Genomic DNA, 24,503 nt, shown 5'->3' on the forward strand with positions numbered 1-24,503 from the left:
GTAGTCTGCATTTACCACATGTGTATCTTTTGCAGTGAACACATCGCACAGTGGCATGATTGTTCTTGCAGTGTTTGACCTGACACGTGGCTCTTTTTCCAGGGCTAGGTGTGGAGGGTTGTGTCCGAAGCAACTGTTCTTTTCTTGCCTTCTTCCCAGCTACATGAGAGTGAGCCAACTCTCTTGCAAGCTCCACCAGGAAGTCCACCCGTCTTTCCTTCGTCCCGGTGCATGCTTGATACAGCACATGTGCATTCAGTGCTGCCATGTCAATCATGTTATAGAACACGGCAACTGGCCAGCGCCGTGTTCCTCTGCGGACAGTGTACTGCCGCACCATCTGGTCCATCACATCCACGCCACACTTTGTTTTGTTGTAAAGGGTGACAGTGTTTGGCTTCCTTTTGGTGGTGTTATCAGTCTGAACCACGCTGTGCATGCTGCTAAGAATATAGACTGTCCTCTTCCGTTTGACCGCATACGCCGTCAGCGTGGCAGCAGAGGTTGAAAACACCTAAGAAATAAGATAAATTGTTATTTCCATAGCACTTTTACACACAATGAAACACATAAACATAGAACCACAAAAGACCTGCAACATACCTGAGTGGTGAATTCATTGCGATCTGTGTGTCTAGTGGATTGAGGAATTTCCCGGCGAATCTTGTTGACTGTGCCGAGGATGGTGGTTTTCCGTCTAAGAAGTTTTCGCGCAAGTGAAAGCGATGTGAAGAAATTGTCCGTGGTAACATTTCTGCCCTTGTCTAGGAATGGTTCCATCAGCCTCATCACTACATTTTCAGACAGTCTCTCCCCACTGGGACGATTGGGGTCCTTTCCAAGATATGGGAAGACATTGCAAATGTACTTGGATTTTAGGTCGCAAGCCACCCAAAACTTGATCCCAAACTTGTCAGGTTTACTTGCAATATACTGCAGGAAACAGCACTGAGTCTTTGATGGGAAAAGCTGTTCATCAACGGTGATATGTAGACCAGGGTTGTAGCACGTGATGCAGTTGGTGACAAATGATCCCCACACACTGGAAATTGCAGCGAACTTATCAGTCTTTGCTCGATCACTGCGGGTGGACTTGTCATCAAAGCGTAGGTGTTGCATGATGTCTTGGAAGCGGTTTCGTGCCATAGTTCCAATGATCTGTGGGTTTCCCAGGTTTGCTGACCAGCAGTCATTTACAGATGGAACCCTAAAAACTCCCCGCAAGATGACAATTGCAATAAATGCCATTAGTTCAGGGAGGTCCATGAACCAATGAACATGCTCCGTTTCCTGTGCATGTTGAATAGTCCATTCTTGAATGCTACGAAGCATGTCAAGAGTGATGAAACACAGGAAGCTCTGAAGGCGACTCGAGATACTTCTCCTGGCCTTAGCCGTTGGCTCTCCATCTGCAGCGTACGCTTCTATCGGGGTGAAAGGGAGACATGTCCCCACCTGTTCTTCACGCCACACTGTGCCATCTTTCGCTGTCTCAGTCCCCAAACAAGCTCTCTTTTTAGGTGGAGATGCAGTCTCCTCATCTGCAGTGTGAACAAATTCAAACTGTGAGCAATGGGAAGGTCAAACGAAATCACAAATCCATGCATAGATACTAATTATAATTCCCGTATCTCCTCATCTGTATCAGAATAATGTCTGAAATGTCTTACTTACTACATCCACTTACTTGTTTGAAATGAAATAGGAAATGATATGAAATGTCTTCCTAAATAAAAAGATACAACTAGAGTTAGGGTTACTAGCTAACCCTAATCCTGCTCTGCTTTTTTAGTATTTTTCACTTACTTGTTTGAAATGAAATAGGAAATAATATGAAATGAAATCTAACCGGAAGACTGATCAGACAGCTCCGAGTCTGAATCCGGCTGAAGTTCTAGGTCTTCTCCATCCGAGTCACAAGGGTTGACTTCACTCAGGATCATTTCCAAGGCCTGCTGCATTTTCTTTCCTTGGAGAGGAGGTTCGTACACCACAGAATTCTTCAGGGCAATGAAGGATTAGGCTAAATGCAGTGAGATTATATCCACCTCAACACAAAAGGAAGTCCCCCCCCCCCACACACACACACAAAGAGGCAGTTGGCAGTTAGACATCAGCAATCATTCACACACACCCTCTCCCCTCCAGAATTCTCAGGTAACGACCTAATTTACATATGAATTGATGCGAAAAGACTAGCCAAGTTCGCTTCCACTTGGCTGACAGAGGGTTAGAAAAGTCTGGGACTTCTAGTGATTATACAATATCCCTCACTGGATGCATCCCTCATGTATTGGAGAGCATTTAGTTTCTTCACCAAGGATACATTGCAGAGGCTACTGATTAGAGCAAAAAAAAAAAGTAAACCCTCCCAACTATTAGATGACATGCTGTACTTCCTGAGTTACAGCTACCAAATAATCTAACAAAGCTTACATTGTATTGTGCCCTTTCTTTATAGACCTCCTTATGTTAAGTTTTACTTCCTCACACTCAACTGAGAAATTGTCCATGATGTATGAGATGATTTCTTTCAGCCAAAAAATGATTAGACCCCCATTTTCCAGCACCTCTGAAGCTTTATTGTACTCATGAACCGAAATGCTAAAACAAGTTCAGGGATAACCTGTTCTACAACACCATTTTCAGTGTGTGGTAACTGTCAGGTTTATATTATTAGGTTGTCATTTATGCTTAGAAATATTTACTCATATATGCTTAGAGTTTTATAATCAATTGCATATTGATAGAGGTTTGATCCTTAGCAGTCTGTAAAGACTCTGTGTGCCTTCCAGAGTGTTCTGGCAAACACACTCACATCCTGGGGTCACGAGAAGAGGTCGTACCTTCTTTTTTTGTTTTATGGTATAGCAAACACAAGTATATCTGTTTTAGTCTAACTGCCTTTTGTTTAGATGAACGGCTGGACTTCCAGACCAGCAGGATTAGGGAATTCATTTATGGGGTCACATCTTGACCACACACACACACACACACACACACACACACACACACACACACACACACACACACACACACACACACACACACACACACGGTACTCTTTGTCTACATGTAAACATGTATACCTATGTAAGACTCATATGTTCATTCATGTAACCTCAATAAAAGAGCAGTGTTACAAGGGCGCAGACGAGAGCAACCTATGGTCAAGCGAAGGAACGGCGCTCGTCCAGTAGTGATGGGATTTCCGGCTCTTTTTAGAGATCCGGCTCTTTCGGTTCGGCTCACTAAAAAGAGCCGGCTCTTTCGGCTCCGAACGGGCTCTTCAGGTTGTTTTGTTGCTTTAATTAATTTATTATTAACAATAATATAAAATTATGCACAAAAGGAATTACTAACGTAAAAAAAAGTGGTTTTATTTATATATGTTTATATATAAATATATGCGGTGGCCCCTAGAGACAAAACACGTACAAACTCCAAAACACATTTCTAGCATGAACTGAACTTCCAAAGCAGAGCTACTAGATCACTTAAATTACACAATTGAAAGCATGAAAGCATGTGTGTATTGCTTGTGTATTTATACACAGGCACTCATATGTATTCAAACAATTTAAAAAAAAGTTCATTTACCTGTTACTACCTCACACCAAATCCGGTCGTTGGTACTTGTTGGCTTGTGTAGCCACATGATAACAAAAGCTCAACACTGCGCCCAGCATCCTGGAGCACTTCTGTTGTCTTTTGTACGTGTTTTGAGTTTTTATGTGCTTCTGAGTTTTTACGTGTTTTGGAGTTTTTACGTGTTTTGGAGTTTGTACGTCTTTTTACGTGTTTTGGAGTTTGTACATGCTTCAGAGTTCGTATGTGATTTGAAGTTTGTACATGCTTTGTCTCTAGGGGCCACCGTAAATATACTGTAGCGGGTCAGGGCTGTTCAGGGTTCTGTTTGTACAGTAATGTTTGTTTATGTTGCCATAGTGACAGGTGACGCCCTCTCGCTGCGACGGTGTGTCCTTCCGGGGTCAGAGGGCGCCCTGTGTTGTTGTTGTTGTTTTTCGCTGTGCTGTGGCCGCGCTGAGCATTAGCTAGCGGCAGTGTTTTCTAGAATTGTTAATAAACGGCTGTGCTCCCTGGCTAGCTCACGGAAGCAAGACCAAACGACACCTCCGTCTCCTCCTTTTCTGAGCTCGCCACATTGGTGTCAGAAGTGGGATAGCTCACCCTCGCCGTAATGGAGAGAGACATTCAGAGGCTAGAGCAAGCTGTCGAGGAGAACATTCCCTGCCTGGGAAACTGGCGATTGAAGAGAGAGGATGTGAGTGGCCATGTAAGTCCCCCGACGTGTCCCGATGGCGCGAGCGCACCGCGGTGGCGGCCCGTCGCGACAGATGCTAGGGCAATGCTTCATGGGCTACCTCTGTCGACCCACACGCCGAGCCCCCAACCGCGAGCAGTTATGCCTACCACGCCAGTTAAGGTACTGAAATACAACGGGCTAACCCCGCTAGAGCCCTACCTCTCACAAGTGCGGCTGGCCGCCAGACATAGTGGCTGGAGTGAAGAGGAGACTGCTACACACCTAGCGCTAGCATTAGAGGGAGATGCACTGCAGATACTCCTCGACCTAGCCCCGGCAGAGCAGCATGAGCTCCAGGCCCTCACCGCGGCACTCGAGAGGCGATTCGGGCAGCAGCACTCCACTGATCAGAGCAGAGAGCAGCTGACCAACCGGAGCCGTCGACCGGGGGAGAGCCTGGACACCTTCGCAGCAGACGTGTTGGTGTATGCTCGTCGTGGCTACCCGGAGTTCCCAGCAGCAGCCCGTGAGGAGCTTAGCCTGCATGCTTTTCTGCAAGGACTTTTCCCAGAGCGACTACGCCAACAAGTCCGCCTGGCCATGCCAGGACAGGAGCCCGAGGTGAAGGCCTACTACTCCCAGCACAACAATCTGGAGACCCACGACGGCCTCCTGTACCGGAGATGGCGGGCCCCCGGTCAGGGCAGAGATCTCCTGCAGCTGTTGGTGCCTCGGTCGCTGCGGTCACAGGTGCTTGAGCTGGTCCACGGCTCGGTGGGGGCAGGACACTATGGGAACGCCAAAACTCTCCGCCGCCTCAGGGGACGGTTCTACTGGCCTGGCTGTCGACGGGATGTGGAACTTCATGTGCACTGCTGTGACACCTGCACGGCACAGAAGGGCCCAACTCAACGCTCCACTGCCCCCCTTCAGCAGTACCTGGTGGGGGCCCCAATGGAAAGAGTGGGAGTGGACGTCCTGGGGCCTTTCCCCGTCACAGAGTCAGGGAACCGGTATGTGTTGGTGGCTATGGACTCTTTCACGAAGTGGCCAGAGGCCTACGCGGTGCCGGACCAGAGCGCAACGACGACGGTCGAGAAGCTGGTGGAGGAGATGTTCACCCGTTTTGGGGTCCCGGCTGAGCTCCACAGTGACCAGGGGCGTAACTTTGAATCAAAGGTCTTCGGGGAGATCTGCCGGCGACTGGGGGTGGAGAAAACGAGAACCACACCGCTCCACCCACAAAGCGATGGCTTGGTTGAGCGCTTCAACTGCACGCTGGCCACCCAGCTTGCCATTCTCACCAGCCGCCACCAGCGAGATTGGGACCGACATCTGCCCCTGGTCCTTTGGTCGTATCGGACTGCGGTGCAGGAGTCCAGCCAGTGCACACCTGCCGCTCTGATGTTTGGACGGGAGCTCCGGACGCCTGTGGATCTGGTGTTCGGGTCCCCCCCCCCGAACCGGAGATTGATGGTGGGCCAGAGATGGACTACTACAGGAAGCTCAGGGAGCGGCTGCAGGTGGTTCATGACTACACCCGCCAGGCCCAGGCCAGCGCCGGAGTACGACAGAAAAGAGCCTACGACACCAAGTGCCAAGGGGGGGTTTTCATGCCTGGTGACAAGGTTTGGGTGTACTGCCCGGTTCGCAAGAGAGGAGTGTCCCCCAAACTCTGCAGTCACTGGCAAGGGCCGGCAGAGGTTGTGGAGCGGCTAACAGACGTGGTGTACTGTATCCGCATGCCGGGCCCGGGGCGCATGGTGGTGTTGCACCGGGACAGGCTCTCACCGTACCGACCGCTCGCTCCAGCAGACGCCGGAGCAGACGCCGGAGCAGGGGATGATGGTGGCACCCCATGTTCTGACCCGAGTGACTTTTCCCCCACCGGTCGTGACCGGCCGGTGCGCCAAAAGAAGGCACCTGGACATTTGCAGGACTTTGTGTGGGGTAATGGGGTCATCGGGGACAACTGACCGCTTAGGTGGGGGCTATGTAGCGGGTCAGGGCTGTTCGGGGTTCTGTTTGTACAGTGATGTTTGTTTATGTTGCCATAGTGACAGGCGACGCCATCTCGCTGCGACGGTGTGTCCTTCCGGGGTCAGAGGGCGCCCTGTGTTGTTGTTGTTGTTGTTTTTCGCTGTGCTGTGGCCACGCTGAGCATTAGCTAGCGGCAGTGTTTTCTAGAATTGTTAATAAACGGCTGTGCTCCCTGGCTAGCTCACGGAAGCAAGACCAAACGACACCTCCGTCTCCTCCTTTTCTGAGCTCGCCACAATACTTTTATTTATTCACTCCACATAAAATGTAATAAATAAATCATCTAATACAAAAATCAACTATTCACATTTCAACTTTTAACTATTTAAATTTTCAGCTTTTTCCTTTTACAAATTTAAAGTGAAAACAACACAAAACACTGCAAACCACAACGCAATTAAATATAAATTATAATATGAAAACAAAAAGAACATGCATATTCTGTGTCATATGGGCCCGCATGAATAAACTTTCTGAATCCTTCATCATCTGCAACCAAAAATAGTTGTGGATGATTACTATACCTTTCTAATGTGACGTTGTTGTCCCTGGCTCTCTTTCTCTCTCTCTCCCTCTGGCTCTGTTCCTGTGTGTAACTACCGCTCCATACCCTCCCCCCTCTGCCCAGCGTAAAGCAAAAGGCTCGCGTGCAGAGTGAAGCGGAAAAAAAGTGCGAGAGAGGGTGAGAGAAAGAAAAAAAAAACAACCCACGTGACGGCTCGCGTCAAGGAGCCGGCTCTAAGAGCCATTTCATTCGCGAACGACCCATCACTATCGTCCAGTCCTCTCCCTCATGCATGAGTAACACAAAGAACTTTGACTACTTGTGTCTTGCTTTTGCTGTGTAGTAGAATTGTCTTGAACGTTCCAGCGAATAGGTTTATGCTACGAACCTATCAGTAACTTGCTCACTGGGCAATCTACTGCATTTAAGTTATGTAGCAGATTGATTTCATATTCTATTTCAATGTAGACGATATGTGGTGCTTACCATTGTTAGGATTGTAGTTAAACTTGGGTGTCGTGGGAAACCTGAGGCATTCACCTTGTTTTCTGAAGGTCTCTAAATCAGAAGCTGTCACAGTCTTGTTCCTCGCTGCAGAGAACAACAGCAGGAAAAGCACCATTAGAATGTATTGTGCTCACACTAGTGTTCGAGGATGTTTGAATCCTAAAGTGTATTTTGTTTGTTTTGTGTGATCGGGCAGCTGCCTCCTTAAAGAACTACCTCCACTACTTAAAAGAGTTTACTCTATGTTGCACTTATTTGACAGCTTCAGTTAGCCTGCTGGTGACTTAAATGTTACAATATCTGTTACAATATAAACCTGCTACAATTAACACAGATGTGTTGTTTAACAATTTTATGAAATAACAACAAACAGAAGTAAGACATGTTAGGTAAATGTATTGGCCAGTACTCAGTCTGTATAGCACATGGAGGGCAGTCTGCACAGCCAGGTGTAAAAACAACCTTTTGTTTGTCCTTTTCTCACTCTTTTTTAAGTGCGTTGAGACAACTATTGTTGCAATTTGGCATTATTATATATATATATATAATTGAATTTTGCTAAATTAAAAAAAAGGACAGGGAACTTTTTAAACCCAGAAATGGAATGTAATTGCGTTTTTGAAGTACTGTGACTGAGTATCGGGCACAAAGGGCGATGGTGACTTTTAGTTTTTATGTTTTTTTTGTAACGGTATAAACAATGACAGGTGGTCGATTGGCCAATTGGTCATGATCGACTCTGGGCTGGAACAGTTACAGCCGAGGAGGTCGGATACACTCTCCTCCTTGTTTGGGCAACGGCTCTGAAAGCAGTCTCATCACATTCAAACAGAAGAAAATGGTATTGAGGCGAAAAGGAACGCAGTTTGTCCCGTGCTTCACCTAGAATAAAAAAACAGACACAAAACTGGAGTTAATCTGTGTCCTCCGCTGCACAGCTTCTTCTTCTCTCACTCTCTCCCCCTCCCTCTCCTGTTGCTACTTCAGTTATGAAACTGATCAATGATCAATGATCGGCTTTTCTGTCTCAAGTCTCGTCTCTCTTGTTTGTTTATCACCCACTTTGTGCCAGAAAGAGGAAACCAGCGGATGTTGCGCTAAACATACATGCAGCATGTTAAAGCCTGATAAGTTGTTTATTTAATTTATTTATTAAATCATTTATTTAATTGATTTAATATTACTTTCTAGGATCTGCTGATGTTTGTTGGAGCCTCAGCCGTAAAGCTGCTGGTCATGATGTCAGGTTGGTTATCTGGTGAGAGGGAAACATGAAGATGAAACCAGGAGATGTCCTTACTGGATCATCAGAGCTGAACAGGTGATGGAGAAATATGATAGGTGACATGAATGAGTTGAAGGGAAGTTATGAACTGTTTCTGAGACAAATAACACCAGGATCCTTTTTTTTAATGTAGCTGACAGCTGGTAACTGTGCAGGGGCGGGTCTAGCAAAGTTTTGTCAGGGAGGCAGGTAGAGCATTAACAGGGAGAGGAGGGGGGCACAAAGAAATACTTTTCTTTCTTATTCTCATTTAAAATGTCTGAATCTTACAACTGTGGGAGACAACGTCGCTCTCTCCGATCCTTTTGTGTTGGTAGAGATCATGCAGAGATGTTTCCAAGTTTCACACAATCCTTTTGTTACCCATTTTTCCTTACAGATACATCTGGAGATCAGCACACTGCAGTCCTTTGCAGTCCTATTCTAAAGGCTGATCTCAAGAATTCAACACAACAGCTACAGTTTTAGTCTCTGGTATCCTCCTCCTATAGTAAACACCCCCACAATGGAAAAACACTGGTACAGTAGCCAGGGGTGCTGACACCCTGACCCCCATCTCCTTTTAAGGTAGTGTCCTTTTGTTATTTGTCTGCCCCTCACCCTCAGTAAGTCTTGCAGTAACTCTTGCTTCTGTCCTGGGGGTGGGGGTTAATTCTTCTCCTGCCCTGCACCCCAGTTCATTGTTCACATTCCAGGCCTTTTCTGTTTGTATTCTTACACACTAGCAAACTCCATATTATAATTTTGCAAGCCACCCTAAAATACAGTCTCTTTAGCTCTAATGTATATTCAGCAATCTATTATTCTCAAAACAACCAAAGTGGTCATCTGATGTAAAATGTATAGAAATCATACATATATACCAACAAGACAGTGTACATCACTGTCACAACAGCATTTGTTTTCATTCAAAGGTTTTATGTCTTTGTGGTTCTCTAGTCAAAATGCCCAGGACGATTTTTTGTCCCAGTCCAGCCCTGATTGAATTCAAGCTACTTTGTATTCAGACATGGCTACAATTTAGATGGAAGACAATTATACTCTAGTTGATGAATATTAAAATGATTAATCACTTGATCAGTTAACTTGTTGTAGAAAAATCCATTTGCGAAAGTCCATACTGGGCTCTACAACTAGTTTCTCATTGGTTTGGGGATTTTTATATTCTTTTCTTACTTCTTCACAAATAGGAAAGTGAGATACTAAAAGAAATGATGAGTTGAATGCCAAAGTGGTCCACCCTTCCACCCTTATTTGAAATAGCCAAAGAATTGTCAGTTGACTACAACTCATTAATTACAGTTAAAATATACAATGAATCATCAAGTAATACATCAAGTAAATATTTTACTGTTTTACTTGTCAGTTCTTTTAGTAAATGCTCCATCACTGCTCATACTTACCAAACAAGTAGAACAATTGGTGATTGGCTACTTTATCGTAGGTGTGCATGAGCAGACAGTCAGGGCAGGTCTGCAGGAACCTGTGATAGGAACTGGCAATTTTCACTGTGCAACAAAACACAAGCATTCATGATGGGAGGATAACAATTCTGATCAACTGAGCATGCAAATTGTACTGTGACAAACATCACAGACCTGAGTGACAGATGTAACTGATGTGATTACATGTGTACATGCTGTATGTTGTTCACTGAAGCAACTTACTGTAGAACTCTAAGTCTTTGCCATCAACTAGGGACATGTTCTGAACATTCCTGAGGCAGCGATCCTCCCTAAAACAATGATCAAGCAGAATGGAAGTGGAAAATGGCAACATTAAAATTTCATCTGGATTGATAATGAGACACCAAAAGAAATATTGACTTGCACACCATGACGTTTTTCTCATCTGAATGCATCCTTGACCGGCACTTTCAAACCTGATTTGACTTTAATAATAGAAGACTGAGTTCTAAACAGAGTAATCTGTGGCATTTTTTAATCAACACAAATGAGGGCGGCATGGTGGCTCAGTAATGACCACCGTTGCTGTTGCTGTTCCTGGGTTACCCCAGAGTGGACCTCTTTGTGTAGAGTTTGCTTATGTGGGTGTTCACTGGGAGTTCTGGTTTCTTCTGCCACTGCTCTTACTATAGATACTCTTAATCTCAAGAGTTTCACTTTCTGATTAAACTAATATTTTGAAGAATATAAAAATTGCATGATGCAACGACACTAGTTTTTATATAAAGTTGCAATCAGTTCATTTCAGTATCAACCAGCTTTCTGCCAACAGTATAGCAAATTGGAAGTATTGGAATTTCAGGAGTGGGACCACACCTCCAAACATGCTCCTTCCAGTTCTGATCAATGTCCGGTCGTTAAGCGATGACGTGACGAATCCTACTTCCGGGCCTAAAGTAGTCTGCGTTTAATATGGCTTTTGTGTTGTTAACATGTTTAATGTTTTGTATTTTCTTCTATTTAATCTCAAAAAGCTCCTAAAACAGTCAGTGATCACTGTTGACCTCCCTCGGCTTTTATTACCGCTAATTATTTATTTAAGCTCAGTTTTTAAAACCTTAGGATGTAACTACAGCAGACTGAACGACCGGATATGTTCCCCCAATTCACACCCTCCCTCGCCTTTTCAACTTCTTCTCTTCTATTTTGTACATCGGGAGCCGTCACCAGTCCCCTTCGAGGCCTCCCCCAAACCACAGCTCAATTAATGTCCAAGCCATTCACCTTTATCTACTGAAACACTATCAAACATTAAATAAGGATGTGAAATTTGAGGTTAAAAAACCAGCAGACCTGTTGACGCAGCGCGAGGTAGGGAGTAACATGCTAGCCAGAATAAAACAGTGTAAATGCAGATCTCTGAGTGAGAGTTGAGGAACAGGTGGAGAATAGGATATATCCAGAGAACAGCTTTGCTATCAAAAACTATTCCACCATTATCTCCGCCATTATGATTTGTAGAACAGCACAATACATCTCAGTTAATCTGATCACCTCTCAGATGAATGAGCTCCTCACCCTACAGTTAGGTCCATGATTGAAGGCTGCTTCTAACAGCTTGGATGAGTTTACGGACACTGTCACCTCCTATATCCACTTCAGTGAGGACAGCATTGTGCCATCACGCACCAGGGTGAGTTATAACAATGACAAACCCTGGTTTACTCCTAAACTCAAAAAGCTGTGGCTGGAAAAGAGAAAGGCGTTCAGAAGCGGAGACAGGGACTGCTACAGAGAGGCCAAGTACAGGTTCACTAAAGAAGTGGACGTTGCTAAACATCAGCAGTCTGAGAAGATGCAGCAGCAGATCTCAGAGAATGACTCGGTCTGTGGAAAAGCTTTAGGAATATCACCAACTACAAGCCTAAAACCCCCCACTCCACTGATGACTTGCTCTTGGCCAACACCCTCAACGACTTTTACTGCCGTTTTGACGAGCCATCAGGCAGCCTTCACACCTCCAACGGCCCCAACAATAGAGACACTTTGGACACTCATTCCCCCACCTCTCCCCCCTCCATAGAGCCATCACCCCCATCAAACACTTCACCTACAACACCTCCCTCCAAACCCCACACCAAGGAGGATTTCACACCACCTTCTCCCACTACAACTCTTCATATTCATGAAGCAGATGTGAGGAAGCAGTTTAATACATCTTATTCTTATCTGTATGCAATATCATTTTGTCAAAGCTACTGGTGTAGATACAAGTTGCATACAAAGTGTCCGTGTGTGCAGTGTGTGGCATGTGATACACATTTGTAAGGCATAATTCAGTATCTTTTAACCCAAATTACTGCACAATCTTTTCTTATTGTCAGCCTGGCTGCGGGTAGTGCCTACACTTATTCAACAAGTCAAAATAAAACAGTCCTGACAGGGGAAGGCTTCTTGTGAAAAAGCTACAGATCCTGTTGATAGCAAAATTGATGTGCGTACTGAGTAAACAGGTTTGGGGGGCCGTTGCAAGCAGACGAGTAGCCAGCCACAGTCTGTATCTCATAGTTCAGCGGCCACATGTGGCTTTGCTTGTTCTTTCACAGTACAAGTTAATTTGGGTAAACTATGATTGCACAGTTCATGTCATCTTGTGCACCTAACAAGTGCAATATTTTCTTTTCCCCACAGAAACAGTTCTCAAATATATGCAGATGTCAAAATTTATGAATTGTTAGAATTCTTGTAGAGTCTTGATTAAGCAATCCTTGGGTGCCTTGAAAGGTGCTTTCAAATAAAATTATTATTATTATTATTATTGTTATAGTTATATCAACATTATCTAGTTGTGTCAGTGTATCCATCCCTCCATCCACCCATTTGTCCTGTAAATTACACACCAATGTAGAAAGAATATTTAATTTGCTAGTGTTCCCTGTGGCCTATGAGTGGTCCACAATTCTTATACAGGGAGTGCAGAATTATTAGGCAAGTTGTATTTTTGAGGAATAATCTTATTATTGAACAACAACCATGTTCTCAATGAACCCAAAAAACTCATTAATATCAAAGCTGAATGTTTTTGGAAGTAGTTTTTAGTTTGTTTTTAGTTTTAGCTATTTTAGGGGGATATCTGTGTGTGCAGGTGACTATTACTGTGCATAATTATTAGGCAACTTAACAAAAAACAAATATATTCCCATTTCAATTATTTATTTTTACCAGTGAAACCAATATAACATCTCCACATTCACAAATATACATTTCTGACATTCAAAAACAAAACAAAAACAAATCAGCGACCAATATAGCCACCTTTCTTTGCAAGGACACTCAAAAGCCTGCCATCCATGGATTCTGTCAGTGTTTTGATCTGTTCACCATCAACATTGCGTGCAGCAGCAACCACAGCCTCCCAGACACTGTTCAGAGAGGTGTACTGTTTTCCCTCCTTGTAAATCTCACATTTGATGATGGACCACAGGTTCTCAATGGGGTTCAGATCAGGTGAACAAGGAGGCCATGTCATTAGTTTTTCTTCTTTTATACCCTTTCTTGCCAGCCACGCTGTGGAGTACTTGGACGTGTGTGATGGAGCATTGTCCTGCATGAAAATCATGTTTTTGTTGAAGGATGCAGACTTCTTCCTGTACCACTGCTTGAAGAAGGTGTCTTCCAGAAACTGGCAGTAGGACTGGGAGTTGAGCTTGACTCCATCCTCAACCCGAAAAGGCCCCACAAGCTCATCTTTGATGATACCAGCCCAAACCAGTACTCCACCTCCACCTTGCTGGCGTCTGAGTCGGACTGGAGCTTTCTGCCCTTTACCAATCCAGCCACGGGCCCATCCATCTGGCCCATCAAGACTCACTCTCATTTCATCAGTCCATAAAACCTTAGAAAAACCAGTCTTGAGATATTTCTTGGCCCAGTCTTGACGTTTCAGCTTGTGTGTCTTGTTCAGTGGTGGTCGTCTTTCAGCCTTTCTTACCTTGGCCATGTCTCTGAGTATTGCACACCTTGTGCTTTTGGGCACTCCAGTGATGTTGCAGCTCTGAAATATGGCCAAACTGGTGGCAAGTGGCATCTTGGCAGCTGCACGCTTGACTTTTCTCAGTTCATGGGCAGTTATTTGGCGCCTTGGTTTTTCCACACGCTTCTTGCGACCCTGTCGACTATTTTGAATGAAACGCTTGATTGTTCGATGATCACGCTTCAGAAGCTTTGCAATTTTGAGACTGCTGCATCCCTCTGCAAGATATCTCACTATTTTTGACTTTTCTGAGCCTGTCAAGTCCTTCTTTTGACCCATTTTGCCAAAGGAAAGGACGTTGCCTAATAATTATGCACACCTGATATAGGGTGTTGTTGTCATTAGACCACACCCCTTCTCATTACAGAGATGCACATCACCTAATATGCTTAATTGGTAGTAGGCTTTTGAGCCTATACAGCTTGGAGTAAGACAACATGCATGAAGAGGATGATGTGGACAAAATACTCACTTGCCTAATAATTCTGCACTCCCTGTACTTCTAAACCTAAAAAAAGATGTAAGAGAAAAGAATTCTGATATCCCAGAATTAATTACTTAATAAATCACCTGCAAAGCCAGGCTTCTACCTTTCTACCTATAAAACCCGAGAGCAGCCAAATGGCTGGTAGGCTTTTAGCTAAGCTTTAGCTTCAGCCAAGTGGAAGCTAAATTGGCTAGTCATTCATATGTATATTAGGTTGTTACTTGGGAATTCTGGAGGGAGGGGAGTGGGGGGGTGTGATTGAGGGCGTGGGGGAGCTGCTAAAAGCTGTGCACTTCCTTTTGTGTTTCATCTTGATGCATTCTCAATCATCCAGGGAAATAAATCTCCAAAAGTCACCAACTTGGAGTGTTTCAGTTTGCCATCTTAGGGAGAAATCAACACACATGGGTGTATGTCCTTTGTTGCTGAGATTTATTGATAAAAACAGTACAAAAAAACCAACCATTTGTACACATATTTACGGGCTTTGTGCCTTCAGAACTGCCTTAATTTTCAGCAAGATGATGGAAAGATTCCTTAGACTTTGACATGATAGCATTACACAGTTGCAGTAGATTTGTCAGCGAATATCCATGATGCACATTTCCCATCTAAGGTGCTCTACTGGATTGAGATCTGGTGACTGTGGAGTCCATTTGAGTACTGTGAACAAGGAATGGGAATGGATAAGAATCTAGTAATTCTGATTCTATTATTGATATCACTTACTGATTCGATTCCTCATTGATTCACTTTGACAATGACCACCATTGCTAAGCTGCATACGAAAGACATTACATTGATACAATGTTGTTGCATGTTTGTTGTGATCAGTGTTCGGATCTCTACTCAGAAAAAGTAATTATTACACACATTACACTGAATGCGTTTCCCTAAAAGTAATGCAGTATGTTAATTACACCAAGAAAAATTAATTCCTCCACTTTACCATCGCGGTGTTGTGCAATAAAAATAAAAGTTATGCCCATATCCACACTATATACTGCAATGCCATTTCCCTCCTCTGGCACACAACCTGAAATCGGATGGATAAACAAGCAGACTAGCAAATTCAAAAAATTGGATGCTGGGTACCGGTTTTCTACAAGAACCAGTTCACGATTTTTCTATGGTGCCAGTTAATATTACTTTTTATTTTTCGCATGTATCTTTTGACAGTCTAGTCTGGCCATGCATCTTGCGGGGGGTTACCAGGGTTCCATCTCTAAATGACTGCTGGTCAGCAAACCTGGGAAACCCACAGATCATTGGAACTATGGCACGAAACCGCTTCCAAGACATCATGCAACACCTACGCTTTGATGACAAGTCCACCCGCAGTGATCGAGCAAAGTTCGCTGCAATTTCCAGTGTGTGGGGATCATTTGTCACCAACTGCATCACGTGCTACAACCCTGGTCTACATATCACCGTTGATGAACAGCTTTTCCCATCAAAGACTCAGTGCTGTTTCCTGCAGTATATTGCAAGTAAACCTGACAAGTTTGGGACACAAACACACAAATGCAAGAACAATCATGCCACTGTGCGATGTGTTCACTGCAACAGATACACATGTGGTAAATGCAGGCTACAGATACCATGGCAGTGCCAGGATTGTGAGTGATTGCTGAAAATGTTGAAATGTACTCACTCACTTTTTATTATTATTTGTAAATATGTGTACAAATGGTTGGTTTTTTTGTACTGTTTTTATCAATAAATCTCAGCAACAAAGGACATACACCCATGTGTGTTGATTTCTCCCTAAGATGGCAAACTGAAACACTCCAAGTTGGTGACTTTTGGAGATTTATTTCCCTGGATGATTGAGAATGCATCAAGATGAAACACAAAAGGAAGTGCACAGCTTTTAGCAGCTCCCCCACGCCCTCAATCACACACCCCCACTCCCCTCCCTCCAGAATTCCCAGGTAACAACCTAATATACATATGAATGACTAGCCAATTTAGCTTCCACTTGGCTGAAGCTAAAGCTTAGCTAAAAGCCTACCAGCCATTTGGCTGCTCTCGGGTTTTATAGGTAGAAAAGCCAAATGGCTGGTCTCTGGGAGTTTAAGTTTATTTACTGAGTTGCTTGACCTACCCTGCTAATTTTCCCAGGCGTCCTCTCACAGTAACATGTTTTCTGGGCTAGATGCATAAGCACTGTTAGGAGTGCCTTTCTAGGATAGTGCTCTATAACTGTTTAAGTATTATATATTTAACAGATAGCACTGTAGATAGATCGATTCCTGTTGTTTGTATTATTATTCACTCAGTTTTATTCATTCATTTATTTATTTATTTTTCTTCATTCACATTTCTAACCAAGCACTCCATCTCACACACACACTGGATTAATCCTAATAAACCAAAGCAGTTTGTCTTGTGTCTGTAATAACTGTGTGTCCAAGACACAATTATTACTATTGTTGTTCTATAAGTTAAAATTAAGTCATGAATGTTGAAATGAATGACACGCGCTGTACTTGATTATTATGTACAGTTTGTCCAAAAGTTTAACAAACTCAGGTCTTGTTTGGTGAAAAAACTAAAGTTGAGATTGTTTGTTTTTCTTTCTTTCTTCCTTTTTCTTCTTCAAAGTCACGCAGTACTGAACAAAAGCATCACAGGCGTTGAAAACCTATAAAGTCGTTCTTCAGCTTACATATGTTGGTCACCTCACAGGTGTCATTTGATGCCTTTGTCAGCTTCGCTATGTTTTTTTTTCTCTGTATTTTTCCTTGTGTGTGTTTTCTTCTCATTTCCTGGTGCAGTCTGTCACATAGAGGCGCCTGCTTTTCATAGCTGCTCATGTTGTCTTGCACAGTTCAGACGGTGATTTTTCTTGCACCTATATCAGAGACAGTGTGTGGTTGATAGATGTTATCAGTTATCAAGTAAATTCCTATCACAACGTGGCTTATACAGTTTGTGCTACTGCAAATTTACAGCTGGGCTTCAGTCAGCAGTGTTAGTGAGGTACAGCTTAAGAAGTCACACATTTAAAACATATTCCTTCAGTAGATAATATGTCTGGCGCTTAAAGGTTACTGTATTAATATTACTGCTGACCATGTAATGCATTTAGTATGTTGATTTAGCCATGTTAAAGAAGAGCCGCCTTTGTGACGCTGAAAAGTCTGACGTTCAACACATCTTATAACAGAACCCATTAATCTTTATTCACAGTGTGCTCATCGGTTGTTTCTAATTGTTCTGGAAGTGGTGAAAAGTTAAATTTTACTGGATGCAAAACATTATGAACGTCTTGAATGATTTTTTCCATCCTGGAAAGTTGAACCTCAGGAATAAATTAAAGAAACAACAGAGACTTTTTCCATTTATTATGATAATGGTGTTTACACTTGTTTGTGAAGCTCTGTGAAACATTCACTGTGATTTTGTGATAAACTTATTTATATTTATTTACAACCTGGATTTATTTTAAATGAAGACGCTTTAGTATACAGTACTAATAATATTCACTATATTACTGTATGTTTTACTGTACTGATTTAACTAACCTTAAAAACTCTGGTTTTGACTCTGTTCATTCTGCAAACCTCAGGTGGGTTATGTTTGCATCTGCCAATAAATATTTGTAACTGCCTGAATTACCAATTAATTACAAATAAAATAAGCTCATATCTTAATCACCATATGCATAAATGTGCATAAAATACTTTTTTAATTGCTTATTTAGACTTTATAATGGCACCGCAACCTTATTATATATTAGCTCATTAAGGATAAATGTTTATTTTTACATTCATAAATGACATTTTAAGGCAGGTTAGCTTGTTCAATGATGAGGTTTAATGGATATGAATTTCAAATTTCTCTGTGCCATGGGCCATCTGTCCACTCTCACCTCCTCTGGGTGCTCCTGATATGAGCTTAAGTCCTTCATGACAAGGGCCATTCAAGAGTAATCCTAGGTCTTATAGGATGAAGCTGGTTGATTAAAAAGTTCCATTTCTGGATGTAATCAGTGATTACTGTTGGCCCAGATGAAAAATCCATGAACACACAGTGTGCTCCAACCAACTCATGGCTGCCTTTAATCTGTCTCAAGCACATGCTTCTCTCTTGTGTATTCAACCGTGTTGCGCCAACTGAAAAACAGGTGAATGTCATACACATAAAATTGAAAACAATGACAATTTTAAATTCAAGTTTAGACTGAAAGTGAGCTGAAAAGAAGCTGCTCGGTTTTTAATTGTACTGAATGTTTCTCATTCCATTCTGGATCGAAGTAGCTGAATATGAATTTATTTGACAGACTGGTGGACCCGATGAGCAGCTTCATCAGCTGCAGGTAACGAACTAAACAATCAGCTGGAGAGCTCTGTCACCATGTGAAGTAGTCAGACTTGAACGTCAAGGAAGGTGGTAGGGAAGCAGACTATGCAGACATTTTGGGTTTCCAAGGTGAGCAATTTATTTGCAGTGAACTTAATTTAATGTATAACTTCCCCCAAATCAATTCATTTAACAAAACTCAACATAACATGGCTCTGGCAACACAACTCACCTCTCCTCTCTCCTGCATCTGGTAGAGACTGGCTTTAAATAGGGCCATCAATTTCCCTCCAATTGCCCAGCCAGTACCACTCACTCAACTGAGGGATCTAAAACTCTACACAGATTATCTAAAAACACAAAACCTCTACTCACTTCTAATATGCACATTTACACAACTAAATGGCAGTATTAACAAAAGGAAAAACATTCAACAAATCCCTTTAAACATTAACACAAACAAAAGGAAGCATCTCTCTGGAAAAAGAAACCCCTCCACATGGTTTGACCTGCCACCAATGAGCAACAACATACATAGATATGCACACACTTAGGATGGAGAAGCAATATGTCAAGTCAAGCAATGTTTATTTAAGATTAAAATTAAAGGACCAGAAGATCTGTTGATAGATGACAATGTCTGAAGAACTTACAAAGGGGTCAAGTTTGGTTAACAGGTTTTATCAACAAGGATAAACAGTGCCAGACAGTCAGATTTGTGTTCATAAATTTGAATAATTTCAGCATTAATGACAAATGTGCCAAATGAGGTGACTGTTGTGATTTGTCCCAAAATAAATAAAATATAATTAAAATGAATAAAGACTGATGGAATTTCTTTTTCACAGACATCATTATTATAGTCATAAAACTTTGCAATTTCTTACATAGTATTTATATTATTATAATTATATTATTATTAATACTTTTTATATTATTATTATAAATATATGCATGTATTAAGCATCTAAAGAATAAATATCTTCTCCTAAAATCGTTCTGCATTGCTTCTTTAGGCCACTGTGGGCATCTATCAGGTCACATCCATTGTGTGATTTCAGTAATGGCCATTTTCAACATAATTACTTTGATGTGTTTAGAACTTAGATGATATTTTTGTTTTTCTTGGGCTTCATTAAAGCCAAGACATAAAAATAAGAAATAAGATTTAAAAAATGCAATATTCAGTCAGAAATACAGCAATGTTGCAGTTCAGCTCTGCTCTACATGGATATGCAAATTTACATACGCAACTACAACAAAACTAAAAACTTATTAACTTTATGCAGTCATGCTTTTGATCACCTATTCAAGGCCAAAGGTCCTTCACAGCTTTGTAGATTTCATGCTTCTCCACCTTTGACTCGTTCATTTCGCATCTGTCAGCTTCTATCATGGTAAAGACAACAGCAGAAAACATCCATGTGTCCTTATTCTGGGAAATGGAGAAAGAAAAAAAAAATATTGGAAAGATCAAAACTTAACCATAAAAGATTCATATTTCTGAGGATATTGCTGTCATTAAGTACTTTACCTGTTGTGTTTTCTGACCACAAAAGTTTTTCTGCTGGACAAGTGCTTGATTACAGAATAGACAGATGACAATAAATACAAATGTAAGATTTTTTAACTTTTGATCTGTAGCGAACTGTGAGTAACTTTGATTACCTTTGTGATGATCAGTGTTGTTTCTTTTGAATGTGTACATGAGGACAGCTATAACAATCAGAATTATACCCACACACAGCAGAAAAATAACTGTACTTCCTGGCTGTGATGACGGAGTGTCTCCTGAAACAATATTATAAGTTACAACAACAAAAAAGTTAGAGGTTGCTAAAATAAAAAGATGTTTGATGTTACCTCAAAGTTATAAAAATTGTATTAATTAATTGTCACTGTACATACTGGCACTTAAATATTATATAATTTACATATTATATGGATTAATTTAAAAATCAATGGGACGGGTACCTTGAATATTAAGTTTAGTTCCATTTCCAGATATTATTTCCCACATGCGGCCACAGCGCAGTAGTAAGTCCCAGCATCAGAGGAGCTGACGCTCTTAGAGAAGCGATAAACACATCTTTTCTGAGGGTTAGATCTGTTCTCATATTCATTATGTCTTTTCCCGTCAGTGTAGATGATGTTTGGATGAGATCCCGCTCTGAACCAGAAAACATTATGATCTCCTGGACACGTCTTGTTCTCAGAATCAGAGAAGACTGCACACTCGAGAGTCGCTGTGTCTCCTGAATAGACTGGATTTGATTCCATCTGCTTTTGGACAACGATATAGTTTGATGACCTCTGCGTGTTTCCTGTGTAATACAAAACACAAAGACATTCTTCAAAACATGCTCAGAGATTTTTAAAATGTTTGTAAAAGTAGAACAGTTGCATACCTTTTACTAACAAATACATCCCGCTCCATTCACCCCTAACACAACTACCTTGCTCACAGTGATAGTAGCCCTCATCTTCTTGGACTGTCTTCACAATAGTCAGGTTGCCAAAATTTTTATCAATTCTTGCCTCAAATCTTGATTCAGGAAACTCTGGAGTATAAACAGGTTGTGTAGTTCCATAAAATGTAACAACTAATTTAAGAGCATCTCCGACACTCTGCTTGTACCACTGGACTCTACTGCTGATCTCTTTAGTAGTTCTAGCACATGTTAAAGCTGCTGCTTCACCAAGATGAGCGGTTTTCACTGGAACCAGAGAATCTGAGTGAAAACAAAACATAGAAAAAATCAAGAGACAAAAATAATTTAAAATTTAAAAATACTCTTGTTATTGTATATACACACAAATCTATTCAACATAAATAATTATATTTCAGACACATAATCAGAATAAAAAAGCACTTACAGCGTTGATGGAGAAAAACCAATGCAGCCCATAATATGATCATCTCGACACTGCTCCTTTGTTGTGGTGTTTCAGCAGGTCTAAGAGGAGAACTGTACATGTTGGGTTAGACTATAAAATGTATTTGATTGGTTAACATAGAGCAGGCTTAAAAGTACACTTCCTGTCACACTAGATGTGTACTTACCTCCCCACATGAACGTTCTAAAACATATTTAGAAATTTTTTTTAGAAAAACCTCTTTTTCTTGTTTTCTGAATATTTCAGATTAGTCAATTTTCACATTTGACTATCTGATAGGAATTCATGTTCTCAGAAGTTAATCACAGAAACAGTAAAATGCAGTTCTATTCCTGGTTGTACTACTTGCTGCAAGAAATATCTCAAATACATTATACTCTGCACTTTAGAGAAAATTTGCAACCTGCATGTTTCATTGGTGCAAGGCCATGTCATGTTGTTCTTCGGAAGAGCTGAAGAGCAGGATGAACAAATACTAAATAGTTTCGCTTCTTCAAAGACAGAACTAATATGCAAGTTGTAGAGCATTTCATAGAAAACAGCAGTAGACATTTAATTATGTTAAGTTTATTACTTAAGTAATAAAATTCTATCCATCCACTTTGGTTACCTCAGTTTTGTTAAGAAGAAATGCCAGACATCTTTATCGATAATCTGCAGCATTTCCAGGATTAATACTAAGGTGTGTCTCCTACGTTCAGCTCCTGCTTCAGTGGGAAATCTATGACATAACATGTCCATGTCTTGGCCGATATCCTGAAGTGTAAAAATGCATTTACATAGTACTTATAGAAACACATGAAATAGGTGGGAGAAACAGCGGTGGTGCCAAAATTTCAAAATTTATCCTCATTCAAAACCAGCCCAGTGGACATCTGGCAAAAGCTCCAAGGGTAAAGTTTCTTTTTCATTACCATCCAATATAAGACAAGATAAATTATGATTACCGCTGCAACAAAGTACATAAACATCTAGAATAATGGGTGGCTGTAGCTCAGGTGGCAGAGCAGGTCAGCCACTAATCAGAAGGTCGGTGGTTCGATCCCAGGCTGCCTCCTGGCTGTATGCCTAATATCCTTGGGCAAGATACTAACCCTGTGTTTGCCTACTGGTGATGGTGAGAGGGCCCGGTGGCGCCTGTGTCTGGCAGCCTCGCCTCTGTCAGTGCGCCCCAGGGCAGCTGTGGCTACAATGTAGCTGCCATCGCCTGTGTGTGAATGACTGAATGTAGTGTGAAGCGCTTTGGGGTCCTTAGGGACTGGAAAAAGCGCTATAGGGTTTTACCAATAAAACCCTAAACTGGCACAATTTTGCTGACAGACGTTAGAATGAATAAACAGTACAGATAATCTGTTACCTCAAAATGTCTTCATTTATTATTCATTCATTGGTTTAACTGATAGATCGACACATTTGTATGGATGTATATTGTTCAATTACTTTAGCTCACTTTAGCTCACAAGACAGCACCAAATAAGAGTATTGTAATGGGCTAAGTTTCCATCCAGCTTAAACACTCCCAAATAAATCTCCGAGACACAGGGGGTTGAAGTCCAGGAGCTTTACTGGGTACTTTTTGTGAAACTGTAAACACGATACAATGAAATATATGAGATGTATTATAGATACAATAAGCTCAAAACATCTGGCTAATTATTACAGCCTAACAACCTAGCCGCATAGCTTATATGAGACACAATAAAGCTAACCGAATAACAGACAACGGTTCAAACGCTTCGCCGCTTAATAGTACAAAAATGAATTATACTCACAGACTATGCCTTAGCGAGGGGAAAAGGATTAAACCTGTAACGGCGGAGCTGGCGGCTGCATGAGCCCACACGCTAATATCCCGAGTCACACGGTAGATTCACTTCCTGACTCCCAGCATGCACTGCTCTCGTGCTGTCATGGTTACGAAGATACACGAGTCGCTACGAAGATACACGAGTCGCTCTAAGCTGTGATAACGAGATAAAAAGAACACATGAGAACACATTTCTGAAGGCATGACAAGTATTCATCATTACTTTTATCTATCCATTTTAATTGTAGAACCAGCTTTTGTGGTAGAAGCAGGAGTAATGTTAATGAGGTAAAATCATAAACAAATAACTAATACAAAAGTCATTTGTGGCTGATTCCTTGCTTTTTGTTTCACAAGCTGTGCGAAACTAATGATGCATGGAAAATTCAGCAGTGATGAGGCTGCCTGGTTTGAATCCACACAGGATTTTTTTCTCTTTTGATTTTTAGTGTCTGTGCATGGGGGTTATTGTTTGCAAACCTTATCAGGATTTCCAAAAACTCTAAATTTATATAAAGCATCGCTTCCTGTTTTGTACTCAGAACTGAATTGTGCCTGCCCTAATTAATGGGTTTGAGAATCTATTAGAGAGGAAGGCTAGGGTGCCATTTAATATCATATTCTGAAAGCTACTGGTGCAGACAGTTGCATACAAAGTGTCCTTGTGTGCTATGTGTGGCATGTTGCATGTGTGCTGTGACACACATTTGTTAAGGCATACGTGAGAGAGGACTGTCCACTTCTTTTGCGCTAAACTATTGTATTTGATCTTTTTGTAACCGCAACCTAGCTGTGGGTAGTGCCTGCACCCAATCAGCAAGTCGACATGAAAGACAAAGTCGTAACACTGTGAACAGGCTACACATCCTGTAGATAACAAAATACTTGTGTGTTCGGAGTAAACCGGTTTGCAGAGAAGTAGCTAGCCGCAGCCTGTATCTCACAGTTCAGCTGCCACAT

At 41.9% G+C, this 24,503-nt stretch overlaps 2 protein-coding genes across 7 annotated transcripts; both read right to left on the reverse strand.

The window, feature by feature from the left end:
* Nucleotides 1-76: 76 nt before the first annotated feature.
* On the reverse strand, nucleotides 77-15,585 carry LOC120720538 (the record flags this gene model as incomplete). The annotated part of the gene is made up of 3 exons (XM_040010273.1): nucleotides 15,567-15,585; nucleotides 604-1,207; nucleotides 77-514 (listed from the first exon to the last, which is right to left on the reverse strand). Coding segments are annotated over exons 2-3 (981 nt in total), but the record flags the coding sequence as incomplete, so codon positions are not given.
* A 1,025-nt stretch (nucleotides 15,586-16,610) lies between these two features.
* LOC120720532 (signal-regulatory protein beta-2-like) lies at nucleotides 16,611-23,741 on the reverse strand. Of its 6 annotated transcripts, none has more exons than XR_005692971.1 (6): nucleotides 23,509-23,741; nucleotides 21,716-21,807; nucleotides 20,813-21,570; nucleotides 20,373-20,629; nucleotides 20,144-20,273; nucleotides 16,611-18,651 (listed from the first exon to the last, which is right to left on the reverse strand). XR_005692971.1 is itself a non-coding variant. In XM_040010264.1 (4 exons), exons 2-4 carry the CDS (start codon nucleotides 21,756-21,758, stop codon nucleotides 20,846-20,848), a joined length of 684 nt encoding a protein of 227 aa, XP_039866198.1. In that variant the 5' UTR covers nucleotides 21,759-21,807; nucleotides 23,509-23,741; the 3' UTR covers nucleotides 20,646-20,845. The 6 variants fall into 6 exon arrangements, 1 of the variants encoding a protein (XP_039866198.1); XR_005692973.1 differs by lacking the exon at nucleotides 16,611-18,651 and having other exon boundaries at nucleotides 19,357-20,273; nucleotides 20,813-21,162; nucleotides 21,295-21,570; XR_005692974.1 differs by lacking the exon at nucleotides 16,611-18,651 and having other exon boundaries at nucleotides 19,357-20,273; nucleotides 20,373-20,416; nucleotides 20,507-20,629.
* Nucleotides 23,742-24,503: the final 762 nt, after the last annotated feature.

The sequence above is a fragment of the Simochromis diagramma genome, unplaced genomic scaffold (genome assembly GCF_900408965.1).
Source record: "Simochromis diagramma unplaced genomic scaffold, fSimDia1.1 OVJJ01000585.1, whole genome shotgun sequence".
Lineage (NCBI taxonomy): Eukaryota > Metazoa > Chordata > Actinopteri > Cichliformes > Cichlidae > Simochromis > Simochromis diagramma.